The sequence below is a fragment of the Pinus tabuliformis genome, chromosome 3_1 (assembly GCF_031772625.1).
Source record: "Pinus tabuliformis cultivar Carrire ecotype Pingquan chromosome 3_1, CPIR1, whole genome shotgun sequence".
In the NCBI taxonomy this organism is placed as follows: domain Eukaryota; kingdom Viridiplantae; phylum Streptophyta; class Pinopsida; order Pinales; family Pinaceae; genus Pinus; species Pinus tabuliformis.
The window spans coordinates 225,176,081-225,203,106 of record NC_142301.1 but is presented as its reverse complement, the minus strand read 5'-3'; the positions used below and the strand labels follow the sequence as shown (position 1 = coordinate 225,203,106).

At 38.5% G+C, this 27,026-nt stretch overlaps 1 protein-coding gene across 1 annotated transcript in view; it reads left to right on the top strand.

Moving 5' to 3' along the window:
- The window catches only part of LOC149186609 (uncharacterized), a 66,427-nt gene that overhangs the window by 6,054 nt on the left and 33,347 nt on the right, over window positions 1-27,026 (top strand). Inside the window, exon 2 of the mRNA XM_089411069.1 lies at window positions 8,375-8,396. Coding sequence (XP_089267195.1) covers window positions 8,375-8,396 — 22 coding nt within the window. The remainder of the gene's footprint in view (window positions 1-8,374; window positions 8,397-27,026) is intronic.

Below are 27,026 nucleotides of genomic sequence, written 5' to 3'. Positions count from 1 at the left end.
TGGATTTTTATATAAGTAAATCATAAAACCATCACTGCCAGAAACTATTACTTTACATAGCAAACTAATCCCTGCTTGCCGGGTATTTGCAATTGAATTTTACAAAACCTTGTGTGTACGAGAAAAATGTAACCAAAAAAAAATGCACTTGGTGCCTTCCCACTATTGCATATACTTGCCAACCTTTTCCGCAGTAGTAGTACAATTCTAATCATAAATCTCATGCAGCACAAAGCCTAGCAGAACGTTGTCTCTCGAGATCCTAGACCTCCCTTTTGATAAGTCACCACAAAGGGTGTAAAAGCTGTAGATTCTATACTTAAAAAATTTCTAGAGCATGGAGAGACATTGTCAATGAAGGGTTTGATTTATAATTGCATGGACCGCAAGACAGAAGCTTATGAGCTTGTTCGGCATGGCTTAAAGAATGATGTGAAAAGTCACGTCTGTTGGCATGTTTATGGCCTTCTGTACCGTTCAGATAGGGAGTACAGTGATGCAATCAAAAGCTATAGGAATGCTCTTAAGATTGATCCAGAAAATATTGAAATTCTACGGGACCTTTCTCTTCTACAGGCACAAATGCGAGGACCACCCACGCTTCCGCTTCAGGCAACTCTGATGTATATCAGCAGCAAACTGTCATTGAAAGCACACGACGGACATCAAACTATTAATACAGAGATGAGCCGAGAGGTTAATGAAGACAGGTGCGCTCTCGCGCTATATCTGCATAAAATCGATTTAATGTATCTCATATAAAGCCGCGCATCAACGCTTTACATATGTGCCAATCACGCACTGAAACACCAACAAGACTACAATTTCGAGTGAAAGAGATAAACTCCCTACGGAACTGCGTCGAGAAGAAATTCGCCGAGAGGAATTGCTGAGAGAAGATATGCTACGCTATCAGGAGGAAGCAAGACGTGCAGCACGTACTGATTATCCTCAGGCTCCTTTAACTGGTTATGGTGTTGATCCTGCTATAGCTGAGAGGGAGCTATTACTATATGGAGCTGGAAGGGATTATATTCCTCAGGCGGCTCTGCAATCTCAAGATCCATATGCGAGTCTGCAATCACAATCCCCATGGCCCTACGTTGAGGAAGATCGATCCTCCCAAGAGCAATTCAATTCGAGCCTATGCTTATTGACTATTTGGAAATGATGCGTTATGACATATATGTAGCTCAGCGTTCCAGACAAGAAAAATACACGGAGAAAATTACGTAACAGCGACCGAATAACCTTACTTTGAGTAGCTGAATCCGCCTCTACTTAACAATACCGTTGAGCATACCTCATAATCGCGTGGGGCAGATGCATTCCGTAAAGCAATTCCTGGTGGAGTGGACGAGCGGAGCTTCATATGGTGGCCCCAGGGTTGACATTATGTTCTGAAACTTTCCTTCCCTTCCACAAATTAACGAAAAACCTTTCGATAAGAGCATTAATGGGAAGATGGATTTTCTCTGCACAAAACTTTAAACCTGGGCAAAGGATTTTCTTTTAACGACAGTTTGAATCTTCTAGGCTGAGCAAAACACGTTCAGATGCATGTAACCCGAAAATAGTGTTCAAACGCTTCAACGGATGTATAGTGTGCAGTCTTCATGACACCTCTGTCCTGATGACTGAGCGCAGCAGAAAACACATCTTCATGACACCTCTGTCGCAGCAGAAAATGGATGCGCAGAGATTCAATGAGGTGCAGAGAATCAGGCAGAGGACAGAGTGCTAGGAGGTGTAGAGAATCACGCAGAGGACAGAGCGCTGGCAGAGGTAGAGGACAGAGCGCTGGAATTTATGGGAGAGAACGTTTCGATTCTAGAACTGACAGAATGTTTTGATTACAACAGCCACTGAATGGTCTCCAGCAGCGTAACGCACCATTACACTCATGAACCGCACCATATACCATTCAAATGATTTAAAAACAAGGCAATATCAAGCATCAACCATTCAAATGTTATTATTCAAAAGCATTCCAACGAACATATATACCAGCATATAATCGGTCTTCAAAATATATTTGCCATCACCATCTTACATATACAACCAGTGTATAATCGATGCGTAGGTTTACACAGGCCACAAAAAACAAGTGGCTCATAAAGGATTGAGCAGATTATGAACGAACTTGCTCTGATACCATGTTAAACACACATGGACAGCAAACAATGTGAAAGATAAATCATGTGAGTTCATTTTTTTTTATTAACAGGAGATGTACATTTATAATACAATGTTGTGACTCTTGGGTTTCAGATCCCAAGGTCTCTTGGACTGCTTAGTCTTTTCGGCTTCCACACTAACCCTTTAGGATTAGGTGTCCAACACAAAGGGTCAAAAAACACCAAAAATATCATGTTTCTGCCTTGTTTTGGAGGCCGGTGTTGTGCTTTTGACCAATCTTGGGAGAATCAACTTTTGGAGGGTCAAAACTTGACCATTTTGGAAACTAAAGGTAGATCTGGAAACTAGACAGGACATGCTTTCCAATGAGCTATCCTGGGCTCAATTTGGACACCGGGAACCCCCTAAAAAGTGGAGCTGAAGTTGGAACTGCGCTTAGGATAGTGGTGCTGCGCTTTTGACACAAATTTTCTGAGTTTCATCATTTTGTAATTTTTCTCAGTTTTGACAGTTTCACCTTGACAAATCATGTTTTTACCAATGTAATTGATGGATGTAAATGTAATAATGATGTTTTAAAGTTACCTAGGGTAAATACATTAGGTGAAAACTCTTTTTGTGATGTAATGAATCAGTTTCCAAAAAGTGAGGGATGAGTCAGTTTGACCTCCCTACACTCTAGGTTTTAGTTCAGATTTTGGTGGAACAACTCCTTAGCTCATGGATTCGACCCCTGAGGATGGGAGAAGTTGTTTGATGGCTATATCTATCATTTCTTGACTCATTTCATAGGTTGGATGTTGTTGTATTGATAAGAGACGCTAGTATAATTAGTATTTGGCAGAAATTTAATGAGTTGTAGCTATTTTGATGGAATACCTGTGGTATGGCATTTTGACATAGTTTCTTCTTATGTTGCATATGTTTGAATGTTTTGTACTCTCATGTTTCATTTCACTTCTATGATATGTTGATTTTCAAGTTGATGAGCAGAATACATCTTACATGCTTTGTTTTGGGGAAATCTTCATAATTTGTCCATTTTCTTCAGTTTAGAAAGAATACATGCTTGTCTTGCTCTTTCTAGCACCTCACCAGTCTGATCCATCTCACTCAAGAACCTTAAAGTGTTTGAGTGTCTACCTACCTTGCTCCATCAAATGTCTGCAATCATACCCTTATTTGCCCTGACCTAGTCTCTTTGACCTAATCCTCATCCAACAACCCAATTTCAAACAATCAAACCCTTTTGCACATCATAACTAGCCTAAAACCCTAATTCATCCAGCCCTCTTGGCTGTGATTTTGTGGAGAGAGCCCTCTTCGACTTGGTAGGGCTAGATACCAAGTCAAAAGGTTGGTCTGTGGTTACCTCAGCTGGACTCTTCCTCAACCTTGGAGATCTGGAGGAGTGATAACATAATTCACATAAATACTTTTTTTATATGCCTTCATGAATTGATAGTCACCGGAGAAATGTGAATGTTTCTATTATCTAACCATGATAAAGTAGCTCAAAGAAACATTGTTAAATATCCCATTGAAACTATCTGCATATCCAAAATAAATACGCCAATTCAAGTTTAGTTGAAGTATTTCAATTTTCAAAACTTTATTTTAAACGATTGCCAATATGATATGGAGTTATTTCAAATTTGAACAAGGAAAATATTAGATGAGCACATTTTACATCTCGTGCCTCCAAGAGAAAACAAAAAGTATTTTGGTTAGATATTTAATCACCTTGACTATTATTCTATCAATTTGATTTCACCATTTCTAATCATGATGGCTCAACATCCACCATGACAAGTATATTCCTATAGTGCTCAAAAGGATGAGGCAATGGATTGTCTCTATTCCCCACTTGTTGGAGGGAAAAATATTTGGTATTGATGTAGGTGAATTTGTATCTCAACAATGATGTGAGTGTCGATGTTGTTAGTCTATCTTTAAATGGGATTGGTACAGATGCAACAAAAATAATCTTATGTTTTATAATTATTGTGGTCTATTATGGAAATACTTATTCCATTGGAGAGATCCTCTTGTTCAATTTTTGACAAAATTAAGAGATACTTCCTAAACACATATGATGGATGATTTATCATGCTGTTTGTTACGTTGATTTGTACAAACATAACTACTACTAGGTGATATTGTAAGGTTTTTAAGCTTTGAAGCTTATAGTATTTATAGGGCATTTTAAAATACTTTTGATAAAGATCCAGGAGGTCCTTATTGATGGAGAAGACACAAAGATCAAATGTTTTTTAATGCCAATTAGATGACCACTCGTGTAATTATAATGTGGGGGTGCAAAATCAACTCCTAGACGAATGATAAATAATTGATAGAGTTTTCAATCACTATGAAAGAGCCAATGTAAAGGTGGATGATATCCTTTGAGGAGTTATTGAGGTTGAGGGGATAGGTTGCATAGGGAAACATAAGATTGAGGGAGCCCTAATTTATTGTCGCAATCCTTGGGTTAGTTGGGCGATTGAGTGGGGCTTGGTTGTAGGGCCATATAGAATTCCTTCATTTGTGTGTTTGGTGGTGTATGATATGTCGCTTGGAATGACAACACCTCTCATGCCTCAAAGATGTTGATTGACCACCTTGAAGGGGTTGAGAAAAGACTTGAGGCCTCACCAATCTAGGATTTGAAGTACTTCAGGCCTTTGATTGTAATCTGTTGTGTTGCTTGGACAAGACAACTTGGAAATATGAAGTGATCCTCTATGCAATGGAAAATAAAGGAAAAAATATCAGATGGAAATCACTTGATTCATTAACCTCAATGAGGCTTAAGATAGTAATAGTAACATGTCCATATGGGACTTGTAAGTCCTTTAATACAAAACTTGGGTAATCCAAAGTGTTCAAAATAATAGCAAAATATTAACTACTCTAATCAAGGGTGAGTTTGAGATGCCTTGAGTTAACCAAACTAGTTGCCCATAGCCCTTCATGGTTATCACATGTAATAATTCCCTTCCTCTAAGATGCTTTGGCTAGAAATCATAGGTGAGCAAGTTTTTTTTTGATAAAAGTGCTTGGCTCCCATGCGTATCCTTCACTTGAAGTTTCCTTTGTTAGAAAAACATCTTGTATTGCATATTACATAAAAGATATAGACCACTTGTATAGTGGAGAAATCCTTCAGGGAATAAAAGTCCACTCTAAACAATGTCACTTTCATGATATGATTGTATGATTTTCATTACAGGTTTTTAATTTGGATCAAGAACCCCTTAAATAGTGATTAACAATAGGCCAATTTTTGTATCAAGTACGGTTCACTAAGTCACTTTCTAGCCACCATATTAATGAGGGATTACTAATGCCACTCTCTAACCCCCACATTAATGATAGATCATTAGGACAAGTAATGCTACTAGGTCAATACTTACCAACATATTCCCATTCGAGGTCATGGGGAGTAGGGGAGTGAAGCACCAATTTCTGAAAGATTTCGAGAGGAGAGAGTGCTAGGAACATCGTTATATAATGTATATTTTGATGCATATATATCAATGTTCCCCCAAGTTTTTGGGATGTGGGAGTGGGGAAATTCACATTGAGGATGTTCAGAGGCACCTTCCAAATACTAGGGAAATTTATGGGGGATGGGGGGACATTGTGGTCCTTGTCATAGGGAGCTTCATCTATAATTTCATTTAAAAATTCCCAACAATCACAATTCATCCCATGTAAATTCATCATTGTGTAATGTAAATATTAAATTCAAATTTTTAAATGATACAAGCACGATCCATTAATTCATCCCACAACCAGTGTTATTAGACTCGGACCAAACTAATCTGGACCAGTCGGTCCGGCTGATTGGAGGACAAAACCAGTTCAGATCGGCCTCCTAAACCATTTTTGGCCAGTTTGGTACCGGACTGGCTGATTTGGTAAAACCGCGTACAACATAGCACATGGGGCCTGTTTTGCTTTTTATCTTTCTATTTTTCTCTTAGCTGGGTATTGGCCCACAATAGGTGCATGATATTCAAGCCTCTGGCTCTACTGTTGCTATGCAATTCATGGTAATGTTAAATTCTTAAAATAAAAGTGACATTATCCTCTATCTTTCATTTTCATCCGTTTACTTAGATTTTTAACATTACCATTAATTGACTCATGATGTTTGAGAGTGGTTTTGAACTCATTGGATTTCATATGGATAAAGTATAATTTTAGATCCCACTCAAAATCCAGTAGACTAAACAGTTTTTTAGGATTTTGAGATTGGGGAGATTGCAATGTTTCCATGGATTTTGTTATGTATGAGGGTATTGGACTAACATTTAATCAAGAGCACCAATCTCTCTATGTACCTTGATGTTAGTGGCATTGATTGTTGAACTCCTCTATCATGATCTTACTAAAAATGTACCCATTACTCAAACAAAATCTTGAATTGACATGCTAAGCATTTTTTTTAACCTTATTTTAATTCTTAGAGGGTGATATTGATGACGAAGATACCAATATAGGAAAAGATTTTGATGATATGTAGGTATTTGTTGTAGCATAATTTTTCTTTGGATGCTAGAGGCCATCTAGGGCCTGTTTTTTGATGTATTTTCGGTTCAGAGATGTATTGCACTCGGTGTTATTTTGGTTATGTGCACCCTTGCATGCTCTATAAATTACAAAATCTGCTTATTTGTGTGTATATGGATGCACATGAATATATTTTTTTTTCTTTAAAATTTGAATATTTTATGTGTTTTTGGTTCACGGGGTTTTTTTTACCAGTTCTTGTCTGATTCTGATTGGTTCCTGGTTCAGGGTGTGTTGGATGCATCCCACAACTCGACTAAATATTTTGGGGTGTATTTTGTGGAGTTTCACAAAAAGTGGGTAGGAGGCATTTCACTAGATGCCCCTCATCCCATGGGCGTTAGAAGCGAGGGCAGCACACCCCTGACTTTGTGGGATGCATCCCCATGTAATGTTGATATATATTCAAAAAAATCATGTAGAATGGCAAATTAATTGCAGGAATATGAAAACATAGATTTTTATAGTAGATTAATGATAATTTTTAAAGCACCAACAGTTTAGAACAAAAATAACATCAACCATCTAGCAGTTAGAACTTATAGCGTTGTCATCAAATGATCAAGCATAATATCAACCTTCAAGTTTAAACATATAACATTTGTCATCATCAAACTGTAACAGATAACATCAACCATGTTACAAAACAAGGCAACATGACCAAAGAGTTTAATATGCAGTTTATAGTTCATACTTCAACTATCATGCAATGTTTAGAAAACAGATCATAATAAAGGCAAATGATTCCAAGCTCTACAATCTAGATTCTAAACTGAAAAAGAAAATTAATTCTGCTATCTGCTAAGCTTTCTTAAGCCTTTTTCCATGAGCAATTTATAATTTCTTCTCCCATGGTCTAGTAGCAATAAAATTCGTTCCAGAATTGCCGGGAATTGTTTGAGGATTGCAAATAGACAATTGTTCTGGGAGTGCACCCCCTTTGAAACAAGCTTTGGGAGTGTGAACATGAGTTGGGGGTGGGAAGCTTCCCTGCAGCTAGGTTCCCAACAACTTCATCTTTATCAGCAGCAATTGCAAAACGATCAGATGATGGGCAGAGCCAAATCACTAATTGGGACACCTAGTGTAGTCTTGTATCATTACATGATTTTTTATGTTCCTAGATGTATGTGTTGTTAGAAATGTTCAACGAAAAATGAATGATTAATTTCTAAGAAAGAATAAGTGTAATTGTTCACGCTATATTAAGGTTTTCTTTTTGCTCAGCAGGTCTCATTTGTTGTTTTTCAGGAAAAAATTGGATTACTTTGAATTTTCACCAAGAATTTCAGCTTCATTTGATTTTAGTATCTTCACTACTTTGAGAAGGGTGTTAACATTGAGAAGAGTTGCTTTTAGTTGGTTATGTGTGCTTTAAAGGATTTTACTGATCTTGTACCTAGACGTGACTTTGAAATTTCTTTCTCACTGTTTTAAAAAAACTGGTTACAAAAGAACAAATCAAAGTTTTTTTAATATTCTTTTGGAAAAAAATGCTTTTTCATGGGCTAAACTCGTAATAGGTTTGTTGTAGTTCACTTTAAAATGCTTTCTCAGTTTCTCTGGTTATATAGTAGGTACTAGCTGTATTTGAAGTGTGTTTTATGGATATGAGTTCATTAAATTTCTAATAAAAAATGTTGTTTCTGTTTTGCAGTAAGCCTATGGACGAGGACTTGGTGGGTTTTATTAAACCTTTTTCCCTTGAAGAGTTTTATTTTTTATTTTTTTTAAACAAATATATTACAAGTGTTGGCTTTCTGAACTTTTTGATGAGTTTTACGACTTTGACTGAGTTTGGATTTCTTCATGAATTGTTTTAACAGATATAAGAAAGAATCTATAACTATATAAGTTTTACATCTTCTGAGTTATTTGCACTCGTTACACCTTTTTAAGCATGTTTTAATTTGTAAGAATCATCTTACTGTATCACTTGGAGATGGAAACAATGCATTGCAACAATATAATGTATTAGAATTGTGCTAGTTGCAAAGATTCAGCTTTGTGTTCTAATAGTCTATGATATTTCTTAACTTTTAAATACGACACGGATTTTATAACTTTACCTGTTATGCCAAGTTTTGAGGACACCAGGGGTTGGGCAGCGTACAGTGTACAAGTTTTGCCTAAGTGTTTATGGCATTACTGTTTGAGTTATTTGGGTTGCACTCAGGATCACATTATTCTGTCTTTTCAAATTCAATCATGCTTCTTATAGCAACCATAACATTTAGTTGACTGCATTACTTTCAGCTAGTAACAAATGCATTGCAATTTGTTCATGTGTAGAATCATGCTAATGGTGAAGTATTAACTTGAAGCAGATGACTGGAGAGACAACCTCAATCTCTAGGGGATGTCACCTCATCTAACTCACAAAAAACTGTAAACACAGATTTGTACTTAACAAATTTATAAAAAAATAGAAGATATGATGAAGTAATTACCACTAAACACGTTGCAGCATCCAATTAGAGAATTGTTGAACTTGAAAACCAAAATGGAAATATAGTGAATGGTGATTTATAATCATCATGTATAAACTCTACATGATAATTTGTACAACTATTGTGACACAAACATCCGCTATTACATGCATATTACTGCAGATATGGGGATTGTAGTTTAAATACTTCATGAATTGTATAATTTCCTCTATTATGCCAAGTTTTAGGGATTGAGACTGTGGGGACAGGGAACAAGTTCGTACTAGTGTTTATGATTATGGGCCATTTTGCATCACCCAAAGAAAATATCCATTTTAGTTTTCGAGTTTGTGGATCCAATCATAGTTCCTAGCATTTAACAAAGGGCAAACAGGCCACATTGTAGAGACCTAGGCATAAATATAGCAGGTTGTCATTGATGATGTGGACTTAATTCACATGCTCAACTATGATTAGCTAGTGATGATGTGGACCAAATTGACATTGCCAACTATGATCAAGTGATGATTGTTTCCCAGTTGAGATGTTTAACTTCAATCAATGGATTTCCAGGAGGCCCATGGCTTATAAAAGGTGTACACCATATACAAATTCATTTGTGAACACCTTTAAGTAGGTGAAAAAATGGGCAGATTGGGATAGCTCAAGTGGGGAGTGTAATCCAAACAGACGAGGAGGGGATCACTAAAGGATCTTAAATAGAGAGATGGATCTCTTGATAAAGGAGGAGGTAGGAGAAAAGATCTCAGGTTCAAGTATAATCAGAAGTTTAGAGAGTTTTTGGGGATTGTGGGGATTGAGATCAACATTAGAACAAGAGTAGAAGTTGAAAGGATTCGAAGCATGAAGCTTGCGAGAGTGGACTGGATGAGGAATAATCGGTGTACTAGTGAATGACATATAGTATTTTGTGATGTAACAAACAATGTAACTTTGTCTTGGTTTTGACCTTTCTTTATTTTCAATAATAAAGAGTTGTGTTATGTTATACTTGATTTTTTTGCTACCATGGTTTATTGTTGTGCATTTTGAGATAGGGAGAGCCAATTTTGAGAACATGCTTGAGGAGAACTTGAAAGGGCTTTGTTGGATGGAGTTGTTAGGGGAAGTTATAACTCGAGTAGGGAATTGGGTAGGATTTTGTTGAAGACGTGCAAAAGACAGTTGAGCAAGGATATTTTTAAGAAGGCAATATGGCACAAAAAGGAAGCCTGCAAGTTAGAGGAGGTAGAAGCAATGTTACATTTATAGTTATCGACAATTTATCGCTGGGGTTACAAAATTTTAATTATTGGCAATATTGGGGAAATTTCGAAAATTATTGTGAAACTTGAGAAAATAATCAATTTTTTTTCAAATTTTTGAACTTCTAAAGCAACATAAACATCAAACAAACACATTGTCAGATAAATATGAAGATAAAACTACTATATAAAATGTATAAGATGTCAAGTGGTACATCAAACATCGACCTTGAATATGATATCTGTGTTGACTCTCTTGAGTCACGAGTGTTAAAATTGGCAACTAGGGCCAAACTCCATGTGGATCACCTTATTTGTGACTATCGATATTTTTCTTAGATTCCTCTCATTGAGAGGTGTAGGATTGATCTAAAGATCATCCGATTCCGATAAGTATTTATGGAGATATGAATTTATTTTGATTATGGAAAAATTGTCAAAGTCGACCAGCAACTTATGTAGGCCCAGAAGCCCAACAGTCACATTTGTTCAACCTCAACGTTTTGCATATAAATACAAGGAGCATTCTCCTCATTTGGGCACTTGATCATCACACACATCGCTCTCTCTCTCTCCTGCGCAAAAAGAGTCTCTCTCTCTTTCTCACATGTGTGGCTGAAAGGAAGACGTCCTAGGGCCAAAAGGACACAGAAACAGAATAACAAGTCATCTTTGACCAGCATTGACCTTCCAATGTGGTTGCCTCTCCTTGGCAGGCCGCAATTTTTGGCACAAAATTTGAGGTGATCTGACCTCAGGTTTGACCGGTATTGACTGTCCTAGTTTAGGGCTGTAGTCAACTTCAGAAATCTGCACTGAATGAATTTTTGGGGCTGTTCTAGCGTTGCTTCTTCAGGCTGTTCAAGGGCAATTTGACTGGAAATTGACCAAGCATATTGGCGGTCAATTTCCACTCATTTGACTAAGTTTGACTTTGCTGATCTAGGGTTTGCTGCTGCTGATATAAAATTTCAGAAATCAAATTTTGTACTATTTCTCTCTGCTGAACTATTGAAGATAAAAGAAGATTTGATCAAAGGGTTTCCCCATATTGGGGTTTGTCCCTGGCTAGCCGCCACATCTTGTGTCTCTTGTCTTGGCTTGTTTTTTGTTGATCGTTTAATGTTCTATCTGCACTTTACTTTATGCATATGTGATTGCTAATCTGTGAATAATATTAAAGAAAATAAGTAAATTGCTTTAAGCATAGAACATACCGTAATTTAACAAGAAGTCTTAATAAGATAAAAGAAAATCTCATCAAAACAAAATGGTGTATCTCATGAGATGTGCTGAAATTTGGTACCGGAGGACAGGTGGTTCCCTAAGGCTTTGATCTTTGGCCTAGGGAAAAGTGTCCAAAAGAATTTAATTTTTCTCCTAAAGTGACTTTATAATTTTTATAAAGTCAAATCTAATTTAAAAGTGATTTTAAGTGATAAAGTTACTAAAGTCTAATTTTAAAGTGACTTTAATAAAGTCAATGTAAAATTATAAAGGAAAAGTGACTTTGGAAATAAATGACTAAATGGGTCTTTATTAAAGTGGGGTGAATTAAAAAATAGAAAGTGAGATTTAAATGAGCCTTTAATCTCAACCCTAGATCTCAATCTATTTTAGCCATTGGATTTAGGGATCACCCAAAAGTCACTTAGGGTTAGATTAAAGGAGGAAAAGGAGGAAAATATCATTCATTCTTTCATGAGCAGATTGGGAGAAGGAGAGCAAGACAGCAAGAGAGATTTCTGGACAGAGAGGAGAAGGAAGCAGCAACTTGGCACACATTCCAAGGCAACATTCTAGCAAGGCCGTATAGCTGAGTTAGCATACAGTGAAAGGCAGATTTTTGGGCATGATTTTCAAGGAGGTCGTACAACAGATTTTCAAGGAGGCCGTACAACAGTTTTAGGCACAGAAATCAAAGAAATCGTACAACAGAATTTATGACAGCTTACACGATTTTCTAGGCAGGTCGTACAGCAGAATTTAGGGCTGAAAATTGGCACAGAAATCGAGGAGGATGTACAACATTTATTGCTGTTCAGATTTTGCTGTTTGTAAGTTTTTCCAGTTGGCTGTGAGGCACAGAAAACGAGATAAGTTGTAAAAGTTTACTTGCTGATTTTTGCTGAATATTTCTCACTGTAAAGAGCATTTTTCAGAAATAAGGAGCTCTCGAACTGGTTTTCTCCAAGAGTTGTAGGGGTTTTTCCAGGGTCACCTTGACAAAAAATCACTGTGTTTAAATGTGTTGAATGGCTGTTTATATGTGCTGATTTTTTATATTTCTGCATTTTCCAGCATTTTGTAAAATTTCCAGAATTTGTGTTTTCAACAAAATTTATTTTTTAGTTGTTAAATGTATGGATATGGGAAAGGTCATTTAACTATTTTGGAGAAATAAGGTGAAACTGAAAACCGGTGTGGGAAATGAGAAATTTTTACAAGATGATCATCATGAGGCATCTAGATGCTACAATCCTATAAGGCTTATCATGATGCACTAAAATATCAAGTTTCAACAATTCCCTCAACCCCTTTTACGAGCAAAGGTCATCAGTGTCATTCTTCCTCTAGAATCATTAGGTGGTCGTGTTGAGCCTGAGCTTGAAGTGGAAGGTGAAACTCTTGGGGAAAATGTGGAAGATGAAGTGGGATGTCTTTCACCTCTTCCCCTAATTGGCAGTCTCTGTGGAGGTGGTCGTGGTAGCATTGGTTGTGGCACATTTTCAATATTCCCCCCATGCTCCAAATTTGTCTCTACAAGTGGAGCATCCTCCTCCTCATCCTCGTGCTCCAACCACTTAGTTGTCGCCTCCATGATAGGCTTCTCGGTCTCCACCCTCTACGGACTTGTGGTGTCAAGTGCCTCCAATAAAATGGAATCTGTATTAGGGACTTTCTTTATCTACCTGGGCCATAACTTGAGATTGTAGTAGAGATATACCATGTCATTGAGGTGGTGGACATCTAACCTGCATGAGGGGCATTTTGTGATTAATCACTAGAGGAATCCAAAATTTAGATGATGTCCCACAGGCATTTACCATAAATTAAATTAATAAACTTAAAATAAATAAATTTAAATTTGCAAATTTCGAACCTGTTGTGCTTCTTGGAGTGTGTATTTTCAAAGACACTCCAATTGCGCTCACACACCGAAGAGATGCAAGTTTGAGTCAACACTCGAATGGCAAATTTTTGCAACTCTAGAACTCTTCTACCATAGTTTGCCCACTAAACAACTACAACAAATAAATGGAAAGGATTCAAATTTCCAAGGAAAGACAATGACTTATATTTCAATTTTCCATTAACAATTGTTGAGTTAAATAATATTGTGATATGTGCAACACTAGAAGCAAAACTTGCTGCGATGAGGATGAGATTAGAAAGGAGGTACACAAATTATTTATAGGCTTGTAAGCCTTGGAGGGGGCTCGATGGAGAGGAAAGTGAAAGAAGATGGCTTGCGAGAGTGAGGATGTATAGGAAAGGGGCACATCAACTTGCCTTAGAGTTGAGGAGAAGCTGACTAGATGACAATAGGTTATTAAGGGAGAAGGAATGGTAGGAGTTGAAGAAATGATTATTTGGATGAAAATAAATTAACAAAGGGTATCCCCATGTTGATGAGGAGCATAAGGAATACACATGAAGAGAAAATATACGAAATGTAAGATGGTGTGAGTAGCAACATGAAAATAATGTTAGCTATATAGTGTTCCTTGTTAATTTATCCAAGACACTTAAGAATTAGGTTCATGTCTAAGATCACGATCCCAAACACACTCAAATGCCACAACACAAGTACTTTTCTCAACAGAAAACATACAACAGTGAATCAAATCAACGCACAAGACACTTTTTAACCCAAAACGTGTTATATTACAAATCTTAATACAACAAACGTAGGGCTCCCGTACCAGGGATCATGGCCCTTACAATCAACCTTGATACAAGAATGACTAGGGCTTGGTATCAACAACTATGATCACTAATCTTTCCCAGAACAATGTATACTTGACTTACTTGTTGAAGGTGCACACTATAGTCCTTTGAGTCCACATACCTTGAAAACATTTGCTAGGTACTTTGCCGCCTCTTCTGTTGCACACAAGTCTTCTGCAACCTTAGAAATACTTGTATATGTAGCTATCAATACACCTCTATGAATCACTCTTGGCTGCTCCAAGATGACTGAGCATAGGCTACCTTCACACAATCTCTTTTACTGCTCCAAAAGGTCACTGTCATAAGGTCTTCAATATGTCTACCCTCTAGCTGTCCTTTGCTCTTCAAAGACACCAACACATAGGGTCTTTACTGTTGCCCTCTTATTGTTTCTTCGTTGCTCAAAGAAGACAATACTTAGGGTTCCACAAAACTGCCCTCATACAGTGACAAGTCAGCTCGTTTTTCACTCTCTTTAGGGCATCCAAAATTGCTCTCTTAACTATCACAAGCCTGCTCCTTGTTGACAGTACTAGGGCATCACAAAACTGTTGTTCAAACACACTTATGAACAGACCCTAAACAATACTTCCATCCCTTCCAATCATCAACACAAAGAAATATGTCAACGTACCTTAAATTGATGCGATCTTCATCCTTTTAAGTTCATGGTTTTGTGGCAAAGGGCCTGAGATTTTTGACCCTCTTTAGGGCTCTTGTCGTTGCCTCAGAGGTTCCCTCAACTCAACCTCGAAGGTTCCCAAATCTTGTGTTCATCTCATCATTGGGTTGTCCAATCTTTTGTGCATAGACTAGAGGGATTCAACCCTAATTCCAACACCATACAATATATCTAGTTCACAAAATTAGGGTTTTGGCCCTGCCTTATGCCCATAATTAAACTTCAGCATGTCACAGAGATGAAGCACCATTCACATGCTCAGAAACTCAGAATGAACTTGGCCAACAACTCCCTTCACATCCTAGACTAGATCACAAGAAAGGATACAAAATACTAGATCACAAGAAAAGATACAAAACTTGTCCTCTCCAACTCGGTTAGGCTCCTTAAGATTGTGGTTACCTCAGATTTGTTCTTTCTCTTGATTGAATTTCACTTGGATGGACGAGAAAGAGCTTAACTTTGCCTCCCTTTTATAGTGTTTTTAATGGGTTTTATTGGCCACCAAGGTTCACACCACATGTGTCAAGCCGACCTAAACAATCTGTTTAAACACCATAAAAACATAAGACAAAAATTTGTTTCATTCAACAAACGCCACACCATTGCCTTCTATGCCCCTTAGTCCTTCAAGGCTTCAAGGGTGCCCCACATGGTCTTAATGATCAAACCATCAATTTCTCCACTTGGTTTCGTGCCCACAACTTTGGGTACAAAACCCATTTCTTGGGTACACTGCCCACAAAGCTCATTGTGGGTCAACTTCTCCCAAACCTAGTACCCTAGGGTGTGGGAGTATCTCCCAGGCTACACAAATCAACACTCCCTCTTAGCTAGGGAGGTACTTCCACCACTTGGAAGCATCTCGTTATCATCATTAGTGACACTAGCCTAATCTTTGGCGTTCACCATTGCAACATACCTTAAAGAATGAACCACGCTCGTCTTGATAGTGTCTTTACCACCAAAAGCTTATTGTTGCTTGTTCCTTTCCTGATAGGCCTTCATGCTATCCCACAATTCCTTCTTGCCAGCTGTAGAAGTCCCCTTACTCCCCACTGACCATGCGCTCTTCTTGGGTTGCGGATTCTCACTTTGAACCTGCATACTCCCACCCGAACTCAACTCCCTTTGAGTCTCTGGAACCTACTTCTGCCCATGATCTATATGTTTGCCCATCAGTCGATATAAACCATGCTCTCAAACTCCAATAACAACTCCAACAGAATTAGAGCCTTTGGGCTTGAGTTTAGCTTTTCCATTCCGGAAAATCATCTCAAACCCTTCGCCTCGATTACTTAGATATACAACTTGTTGTAGTTGAGCTCTGTTACCCACAATACATCTTGAACTTTCAACAACTGACATGACTCCATCTTGAATGGCATAACACCAGATCCTCTGGTTGCCTTTTGAATCTTGTCACCAACCACCATGTGCAACTTCGAGTCCCATTCAGTTAGAGTCTCAAACACTTTACGCAAACTTGTCATATGCTTCGACACTCCACTATCCACGTACCATGCAGTCTCATCGATGGCACCCTTGGCGAAATGAGAAACTAGAGAAAAATCCTTGTCCTCCAACCTTCTCGAGAGGTCATCCAGCTCAGAGGATGTAGCAGCACCAACTATCTCCTTGCCCTTCTTCTTCTCATTGTCTCCCTTCTTCTTTCACGGACACTTGCTTGAATAATGACCATATTCGCCACAAGTATAACACTTCAGGTTACTCAAGTCATTTGCCTTGCTCTTCATTTCCCCTTCAAGAGCCACATTATCATCATAAGTCTTCTTCTTCTTCTTATGAAGGTTCTTGTCTCGCAATTCTTCTTGAATGAAGTCATCCCACAACTTGTTCCAATTTGACAACTTTTCATGAGCCACAATCCCTTTGATGAAGGGTTTCCATTCCTCGGTAAACCCTTTCAAAGTAGTCCTTAGCTCAAAACCTGAAACAATTTTGCCCAATGGCAGCAAGCTCATCTCGAACTTGAGAAAGTCTTGTCAGATACAAAGCCACACCTTCACCATCTGACATCTTGGTGCTCTTCAACTTATCTCTCGGTACCAACAATTAGTTTTCGTTCTTACTCTGGAACATATCCTAAAGAGCTTTCCACATCTCATGGGCAATGTTCTTCTCAGACATAAGAGGTATCAAGTGGTCTTTGACACCAACTAGGATGATCAACTTTGCCTTCGTATCCAACTCCTCATACACTTCCAATTCCTTAGAGTCAGTTGGTTTCTTGATCTCCTTGTCAACAAACTGTCAAACCTTGTTCACTATCAAGACTAACTTTATCCTTTCCTTCCAAGGACTATAGTTGGGCGACCCATCCAACTTGTCCTCATATGGTAGACCAACCAACAACTTTGCCATTGGTATTAGTGCTTCAATAACAATGGAACTGACTCCCTCTTGAGTTGTACACTATGCACACTTTGATCCACTGACCCTTCAAAGTAGCTTTGATACCATGTTGATTTTACCATGGCACTTAAGAATTGTGTTTATGTCTAAGATCACGATCACAAACACACTCAAATGCCACAATACAAGTACTTTGCACAACAGAAAACATATAATAGTGAATCAACTTTGTGCACAAGCACTTTTTAACCCAAAACTTGTTATATTACAAATATTAATACAACAAACGTATGGCTCCCATACCAGGGATCATGACCCTTACAATCAACCCTAATACAAGAATGACTAGGGCTTGGTATCAACAACTATGATCACCAATCTTTCCTTCAACAAAGTACACGTTCGACAAAACTACCCTCACACAGTGACAAGGCAGCTCCTTTGTCACTTTCCTGAGGGTATCCTAAATTGCTCTCTTAACTGCCACAAGCCCGCTTTTTGTTGACAGTACTTGGGCATCACAAAACTGTTGTTCAAACACTCTTTTGAACAAACCCTAAACAATACTTCCATCCCTTGCAATCATCAACACAAAGAAACAAGTCAACATTCATTAAATTGATGCTATCTTTATTCTTTTAAGGTCACGGTTTTGTGGCAGAGGACTTGAGATTTTTGACCCTCTTTAAGGCTCTTGCGATTGCCTTAGAGGTGCCCTAAACTTGGTCTCAAATGCTCCCAAAACTTGCGTTTGTCTCATCATTGGGCTATCCAGCCTTCTGCACATAGATTAGAGGGATTCAACCTTCATTCCAACACCATACAATATATCCTGTGCACATAAATGAGGGTTTTGGCCTGCGTTATGCCCATAATCAAACTTTGGCCTGTCACAGAGATGAAGCACCATTCACATCCTTAGAACCTCAAAAATGAACTTGGCCAACAACTCTCGTCATGTCCTAGACTAAATCACAAGAAAAGATACAAAACTCTTCTCTCCAACTTGGTTAGACTCCTCAAGGCTACAACTACCTTAGACTTGTTCTTTCTCTTCATTGAATTACCCTTGGATGAATGAGAATGAGCTTAACTTTGCCTTTCTTTTATAGTGTTCTTGATGGGTTTTATTGGCCACCAAGGGTCACACCACATGTGCCAAGTTGACCTAAACAATTTGTTTAAACTTTAAAGTTTTAAACACAATAAAAATATAAGACAATTTTTTTTTTTCATTCAACCAATGCCAGCCACATCATTGAAGCCTTTGGTGCCCTTAGTCCTTCAAGATACCCTACATGCTCTCAATGATCAAACCATCAATCTCACCACTTGGTTTCGTGCGCACAACTTGGGGTACAAAATCCATTGCTTGGGTACACTGCCCACAAAGCCCATTGTGGGTCAACTTCTCCCATACCCAGTTCCCTAAGGTGTGGGAGTACCTCCCAAGCTACATAAATCAACATTCCTAGATTGTTGCATTGTAAGTCAAGTGCGAGCATGGGTTGCATGCATGCTAGAAGAAATGGGGAAGGAACTTACAACGTAAAATATACAAGTGGATTTGCAGAAGATGTTGTATGTGGGAGATTTTGATTCCTTGAATATGTTTTGTGTTGATTGGTTGAATTTGATTAGGAGGACCAAAAGAAAGAAGTTGAGTATGTCCTTGAACAAGATGAGATGAAGACTGTTTGTAGTTTTGTGCAGATTTGAAGGTTTATGAACATTATGAAGGTTGCAATGTTTGAGGATGATAGCTAAGGAGTTTGTGTCTATACAATGTGTTCGAGAAGTAAAGACGTGACATGAGGGTACTCTAGCTTGAGGCAGTACTGGGTAGTTAGTGATGATGGTTTAGTGATAAGTATGCTTAGAGGTGTTGTTGTAAATGTCTTTGAAAACATAGAAGAATTGTTCCAACTGAAGAAAGGATATTATGCCAGAGTAGGGAATATGTGGAACACAATCAATGGGTGAGTGTGTAGAGTGGATACAATGAAGAGATTCTATTAGTAGAGATGACAACAAAGAGGTTGCAACATCAAAGAGTGCTATATTACTAGTGTATCAAGTGTTGATGATGGTGCAAGTAGGCATGAAGGAATAATAATAATAATAACAAGGAATTTGTAGCATGGTATATGGGACTAAGATATTGTAATGTCCTTCTAACTAAATTGGACACAATTGTATACACGTATTGACAACAAGATAAATAAAAAGAAAATGAAGAACACTTGCACACCCAAGGTTTCTAAAAGATGTAGGAAGACATCTCCATGAATGGTATGTTTGATTGATAATAGGTTTGGATTATTGAAATAAGGGGACACTCCTTGTAATACAAATTTCATAATAATATTTGTTCACTAATATAGTGGTTAGTCATTAATGCATGTAACTAACACATCTTTAGTAACTTAGTGATAAAGTCATTAACATGAGTAATCCACAATTATGATCCAAGTGATGGATAATTATTAAGCTTGCAAACAAAATAACTTATGTACATGTTATGTTGTGTATATGTATAGAACGTACTGGCGCCCCTTTGATAAAACTTTGTCCCAAAGATACCTTAAGTCCTATTATTATTTATATTTAAATCACTCATATAATGAAAATGGGTTTCACAATACAAAATGACCTTTGTTAACATCTAGAGCCATGTATGGCCTAAGAACGCAAGGACTAACAAATACAATATGTACATTATGTCCACTTCGGTGGGGTCGAGATGTCTTGACTCTTTCTAAGTCATAAGCTACTGGTATATTTGACATGTGGGCTGTTGGACATACTCTTGGTGTTGTAGTGGTAGTCAAAAGGTTTGATCCCTGGACTTGTTAAGAATACTCTAACGAGCTACCAATTCACCATGGTTTAAAAAGAAAAAGAAATAACAACAAAATAAATAATGAGGCTTGGGGATAAATGTACACCTAGGGTTGGAGTGCACTACAATTCTTAAAATATGGAGGAAAGCATCTTTATGAAAAGAATACCCTTGAAAGTAATATGTTTGATTGATAATAGTTTGGATTATTGCAAGTACTGGGGAGACCCCTTTTAATATAACTCTAATAATAACACCTCTCCATTAATATATCGGTGAGTCATTAATGCATGTGAATCATTGTAGTTTTTCTCTATCTTGAATGTGAGCTTATGACGCATTTCTCATCCTCCTCTTTGCTCACATTCTTGCTTGGGTCTTCCTCTTGTTGACCTAATCACATCCTTGTCTATGAAGTCACCTATGAACTTGCATGCTTTGGTCATCCTCCCTTACTTTATGTTGCTAGTCCATTCTCCTCTATTGCTTGCATCGCTATCCCATTCTCCCTTCTCTCCTTTGCCATGTGCCCTTCATTCCCTTGCCCCTTGTATGATGCCTCCCCCACAACCCTACTTTAGCCTCCTCATTCATCCTTCGACCCTCCCTCTTCTAACATCTCTCCTCGCTCCTTACACTCATGCAGCTTCCATTTTCTCTCTCTTGACCATAACCCCTCTAGCTACCATCTTCTCTCGTCTTTCCTTACCTGCCTCAGCCCCCAACCCAATTTGCATTTGCACCTATTTACATGGGCATTGCCTTGATCTAGCTTGATTTTTTGAGGTGATTCGGTAAATAATTTGGCAAAATTATTTGGAGAAATTTTTACCCTTTTGCAAATTAACTAGCCTTCTTCTGACGTGCTCACACTGCTGGCCTGCACAGGTTTGGACAACCCTTGAAATTGACTCCAACTGGGTCATCTAGGCTCCCTTTGCCTTTGGAATTGACTTGCTTTGCCTTCCGGGTGGTCTCCCGGCCTTAAACAACTAAATCAACCTCTTCCTGGCACTTGCACTGGGGTTTCTAGCTCGCTTGCACTACCTGGACGCCTTTTCTGCAGAGTAATTCAACCTCCCTTCTCCTGCCTCTCCGACATTGGAAACTATTGGGAATCTCCTTCTGAATTTGCTCAACTGCTTCCTCAATCACTGATGCTCCTCCATTGGCTCAAATTCTTCTCTCACTGAATCACTATGCTTTGGGAAATTCACACTGCCTGGATGGTTGCTCCCTAACTTGTGTCTCTCCTCATCCCATTGATCTGCTCTCATAATCTCTCATTGGACATTCAACAACCATGATTAGATCCTCATCAACAACTAAGATCATCTCAGACTCGATTCGTTTGAGTCTCTAGAGCATTCTTGATCATCCTCAATTAATTCCCATTAATTAATCCATTTTCCTAAGTTAGATTTAGGCATTTTTTAATTATTGACCAATTAATTTAATTGAGGCGTTTCACGATCTTATCTCGCGAAACCATTTCTAGGTTTTGGAGATCTCGTGTTCCTTATCCTCTTAGACACAAATTGAGACTAGAACACATGTTCAATGCTACAAAAACTAACGCTCCCTCTTAGCGAGAAAGGTGTTTTTTCCACCAATACTACTCTTCTGCACCTGCACAGTCTTGTGCTACTGAGATCTAAACAACCTCCTCCACTTCCCAAGCTGACCAATCTTCTTGTCATTGGAAATTACTGTGAAGAGAATACTGTCCATCATGCTACTGCACAAACTCTAATATACTCATACTACTTCTGCTACTGCTTTGTTGTTATCTTTGTATTGCTATTGCAGATACTGCAATAATGAGTTTGATCTCCCCAGATCTTGAAGTACTAGTTTCCATAGGGTTGCTCCCTTTGAAACTAGACTTATTCTGAGCCTCGATTTTCCTATGGGATATCTCTCTACTCTGTCCTGGCAACTCACACTGTCCTGCACTAGAAACTGGACTGGCTGGGAATCTTTTGGTTGGAAGTACGCTTGCATACTGCAACTGGGCAATTCACATTGTTCGTGTCACTGCAACAAGTTCTGAAATTGTCTTTCGATCACCTGACTAACACTAGCTTTTCTACTATAAGTCTGACTACACCTTGCTGACACTGTTATTGCAACTAGCTCTGCAATTGCCTATCGAGCATCTAACTGCAACTAGTTCTGCTAACACTAAATCGTGCTACTGAATACTATAGGTCACTATAGCAAAGGTGATGATCCTGTTGCAACTAATCAACATGATCTCTTTGCTACATCTAGATCTTGCCTAGCTTGACAGCCCATGTATCAAGCTCCTCATCCCCCTAGAGATCTGTCTACTGTCAGAGCAAACTCCTCCAATTTGGCAGTTAGTTCATCAATATCTGCTGAAGCTATTGTCTGCTCCTGTTGCTTCTTGTCCTTCTTCCTTTGAGGACACTAGGTGACTTAGTGGCCATACTGACCACACCCGAAGCACTTGATCTTCGACAAATCTTTCTTCTTTCTCTCACCTCCTCCCGAGCCTTGACCTTGACTGGGACCCTTCTTCACCTTTTCCTTGGCTGCAAGGGCTTGTTTTTCTCATCCTCCTCCTTCCGTCCCTTGTTGTTGCTGTTGGTATAACCATTCACAAGGTTGAGTCTCATCTCTTCCTGATTGAAATCGCTCTACAAACGATCCCATCCAAGTAGCATATCTCGCCCAGAAATAACTTTGACAAAAGTATGCCACTCCTTGGTGAAACTGTTGAGAGTTGTTCGGACTAGCTTGCTATCTCATGGTTTCTCCCCAACTGCTGCAAGTTCATCTATGACATTTTGTATCTTGGTGAGGTAAGGTGTAATGCCTTATCCTTTTTGCATTATGGTTGTCCTCAGCTTCTTTGATTTTCTGATGGATTCTCCTTTCAACTTGACTATGACATCCCACATTTCCTTTGCTGTGTTTAATGTAGCAACATGCAAAATGATATGATCCCGAACCTCATCTAGGATCATCCTCTTAGCCTTGACCATTTCTTTCTTGTACGTTTCTTGTGGTTGAGCATCTGTAGGTATGGCAACTTTATTTTCTGCATACTCCTTCAGGCCATATTCATCTAACAAGAACGACATTCTAGCATTCCTTACGCCAAAGTTAGAGGCTTTGTCAAGCCTGTCTTGATCCCTGAGACCCACTGTGGCCATCTTTGCTAAACTCAAGAAATCTGGAGACTAAAACTTCTCCCTGCTTGACCTTCCTTCTGCTACTCACACCCTTCTTTGGAATGCACAGTTCTGCTTCACTTGCCTCTGGAATTCCTTCTCAGGCCTAAGTTACAGAAACGGCTACCCTAACCCCCGAAACGGCATTTTCCCGTTTCAGATACGGATTCGGGAACGAAACGCCGGAAAAACGCCAGAAAAATGTTTTGGTGCTGTTTTTTGCTTTTGGACACGGGACATTTTTTTCAAATGGCGTTTTTGTAGAAAAACGTGCTGTTTTAAAAATTTGAAAACGTTTTCTGAAATTCTAAAACGTATTTGGAAAAATTTTAAACGTTTTACAGCAAAAAAAACTGTTTGAGGTCCGCAAATACCGCATCCATTTTTTCTCTCAGCCATATTCCATTATTGTATATCAAAATTTTTATTAGGGTTCGCTTCTTAAACCGAATGAATGGTAATCTGGAAAATTTAATGGGCCGCCTTCACATTACAGCTAAGCACCTTGCCAATCGGCATCGTTTATGCAACGGCCAAGTACGATAAATTGGACGGAACCATGTTAAAACAAGTTATGAGCTCGATATTTCATGGGTGGTCAGCTAAAGGGATTTTTTGATATAATTAATGCATCGAGCTTAGAAGGGGCCAAAAAGTATTTCAACGCTACATCTCTTTTCGTTGAACTCTGGTCTTTGAGGACGCGAATACAGGTTCAGTTTTCGGGTCCACGAAGATATGGTTTACAGGAGATGATTTAACCATGCGGTTGACCTGAGCGTTGTAGAGAGAGCCGTCCATATTATGGCGTTTTGGTCAACCTCATGATGGGGCCATCCCCATTATCTAGTATCAAGGGCATTGATGTGGCCACCAAGTCCATCTAATTTCTTCATGTTGTGTTTTGTGTAGGCTCTGTTGATCTATTTCGCCCATTTAGGATACTTTTATAATTCTCTCAACATATGTTAGAATAAATAAAAATAATATTTTATTTTGTGAGGTAGGTTGAACTATTTATAGTTCTTTCCAACGTCTTGTAGAATAAATAAAAATAATAATTCATTTTGGACCTTAATGGCAATAAGCAAATCTTTTTCTGTCTGGAGAATCAGTGATTTGTTCTGGTGCAGATGTTTTTATAATACTATGCCATCATGTAGTTTTGATTAACGTGTGTTTGTTCCCGATGAAGTTCTTTCCAAGTTAGTAAATTCACTCTCTTGGTTTCCGATTGAGAAACCTCAAACCTGTTCTTGAAGTTATATAAAAAAAGTTAACTACTTGCCATTTTCTTGAAGTTTCATCAACCCTGTTTTACTGTTTTTGGATGTATTAATATATTATGCTTTTCTTTGAGGCACAATTCAAATTTTATCGATAATCGTTAATGATGTTGACAATGTTGAATGGTTATGGCATATGTTGAATTGATGATGATGAATCATGATAGATCATAGATGATAATCTAGATTCTGAAATATGAATGGTAATATGAAATTCTTATTTTTAAAATATATATATATGTGTGTGTGTGTGTGTGTGCCGTTTCCTGCCGTATCGTATCCAGATTGTTTGAAAATTTGCCGTATCCGTTTCAAACCCCGTACCCGTATCCGTTCCCGTATCCGTTTTCTGGTAACTTAGTCTCAGGCACTCGCACTTCCTGCAACTCTTGTATTGGGAAACTTGCACTCGCTGCACTGGCAAGTTTGCTATGGCCTCCTGCAACTAGAAATCATAGATCTTCTCCTGAAAACCTCTTCTCTGTTTGCTTTTCTCTTCTTGCCCTACGCAAATATGCAATTGCTGCAAATCTTCACTCCCATATCTGATAGATTTGCTCTACTAAATCACTGATTTGTTCACCGAAATTACTTCCCAATAACATCATTGCTCGTGGCCACAGATTTGGAGCAAAATCGAACTTTTCCTTCACTTGGATCTGGAAATCGGTTTTTTGCTCCTTTGCAAATCGAACCCTTGGCTTGGCCTTTACAGGTCTAGAGAAAGTGCTTCAGATTTGACTGGAACTGCACAATCGCACTCCTTCTTGCCTTTGAGTTTCAGATTTGATCAAACATGCTCTGATACCATGTGAAAAATCCTTGAACTGCAACCACTAGAATTTATTCTTCTAACTAATTAGCAGTTTATTAATTTTTCTGATTAATATCGAAAAAACACTAATTCTTCACAACAAAATAAATACGATCCAGAAAATTAAACTGGAACTGAGAAATTTACGCACATAATCAACACAGTTATTGTGGACTAATGTCCCCGGGAAAACCTCGAAGGGAAAACAGGTGCAACAAATGAGGGTTTATTTTATTATATAGTAGTAAAGAAGTGAGTTTGGATGCCTCAGTGACAATCCTCCAGCAACTAATCTAGCAAACTTAGTTGGAGAAATTTTCTCCCTTCTGCAAATCAACTTGCCTTCTTCTGGCTTGCTCACATTTCTGGCCTTTGCAGGTCTGGATGGCCCCTGAAACTGCCTCCAACTGGGTTGTCTAGCCTCCCTATGCCTTTGGAATTGGCTCTCTCTACCTTCCAGGTGGTCTCTCGACCTTCAATCACTGAATCAACCTCCTCCTGACACTCGCACTGGTGTTTCTGGCTTAGTCGCATTGCCTGGATGGATTTTCTGTAGAATAATTCGCTTGCCTCTTCGGCATTGGAAAATTGTTTGGAATCTCCTCCGAAATTTGCTCTATTGCTCCCTCAATCCTTGATGCTCCTCCACTAGCTCAAATTCTTCTCCCATTGAATCACTATGCCCTAGGAATTTCACAATGCCTGGATAGTTTCTCCCCGACTTGTGTCTCTCCTCATCCCATCGATATGCTCTTACAATCTCTTGTTGGAGCTTCAACAACCATGATTAGATCCTCATCAATGGCTAAGGTCATCTTAGACTCGATCCATATGAGTCTCTAGAGCATTCTCGACCATCCTCAATTAATTTCCATTAATTAATCAATTTTCCTAAGTTAGACTTTGACATTTTTAATTATTCATCAATTAATTTAATTGAGGCGTTTCACAAGCTTATCTTGCGAAACTTTTTTTGGGTTTTGGAGATCTCGTGTTCCTTAGCCTCTTAGACACAAATTGGGACTAGAACACTTGTCTGATGCTACAAAAACTAACAACATGAACATGATAAGGGAGAATAGGACTTGGGTATTAGACTATGGAATAGGGGGGGTAGGACTTGGGTATTAGACTATGGAATAAGGGGGATAAGACTTGGGTATTAGACTATGGAATAGGGGGGGTAGGACTTGGGTATTAGACTATGGAATAAGGGGGATAAGACTTGGGTATTAGACTATGGATCACATTCTCAACCTCAAGCCATTATTGAGGAGGTGAGGCACCGCCTTTCAAATGTTTTTTGTTTCTTTGTAGACTTTCATCAAGCTTTTCGCTCAGTTTCAAAAGAGGCCTTGTTCTGGAGCCTTAGGGACATTGGTATCTTAAAGACTCATTACTTCTATTATTCATCCCTACAAGGTTGTCTCCGACGACCTTCACACAATGTGTGAATTGTTG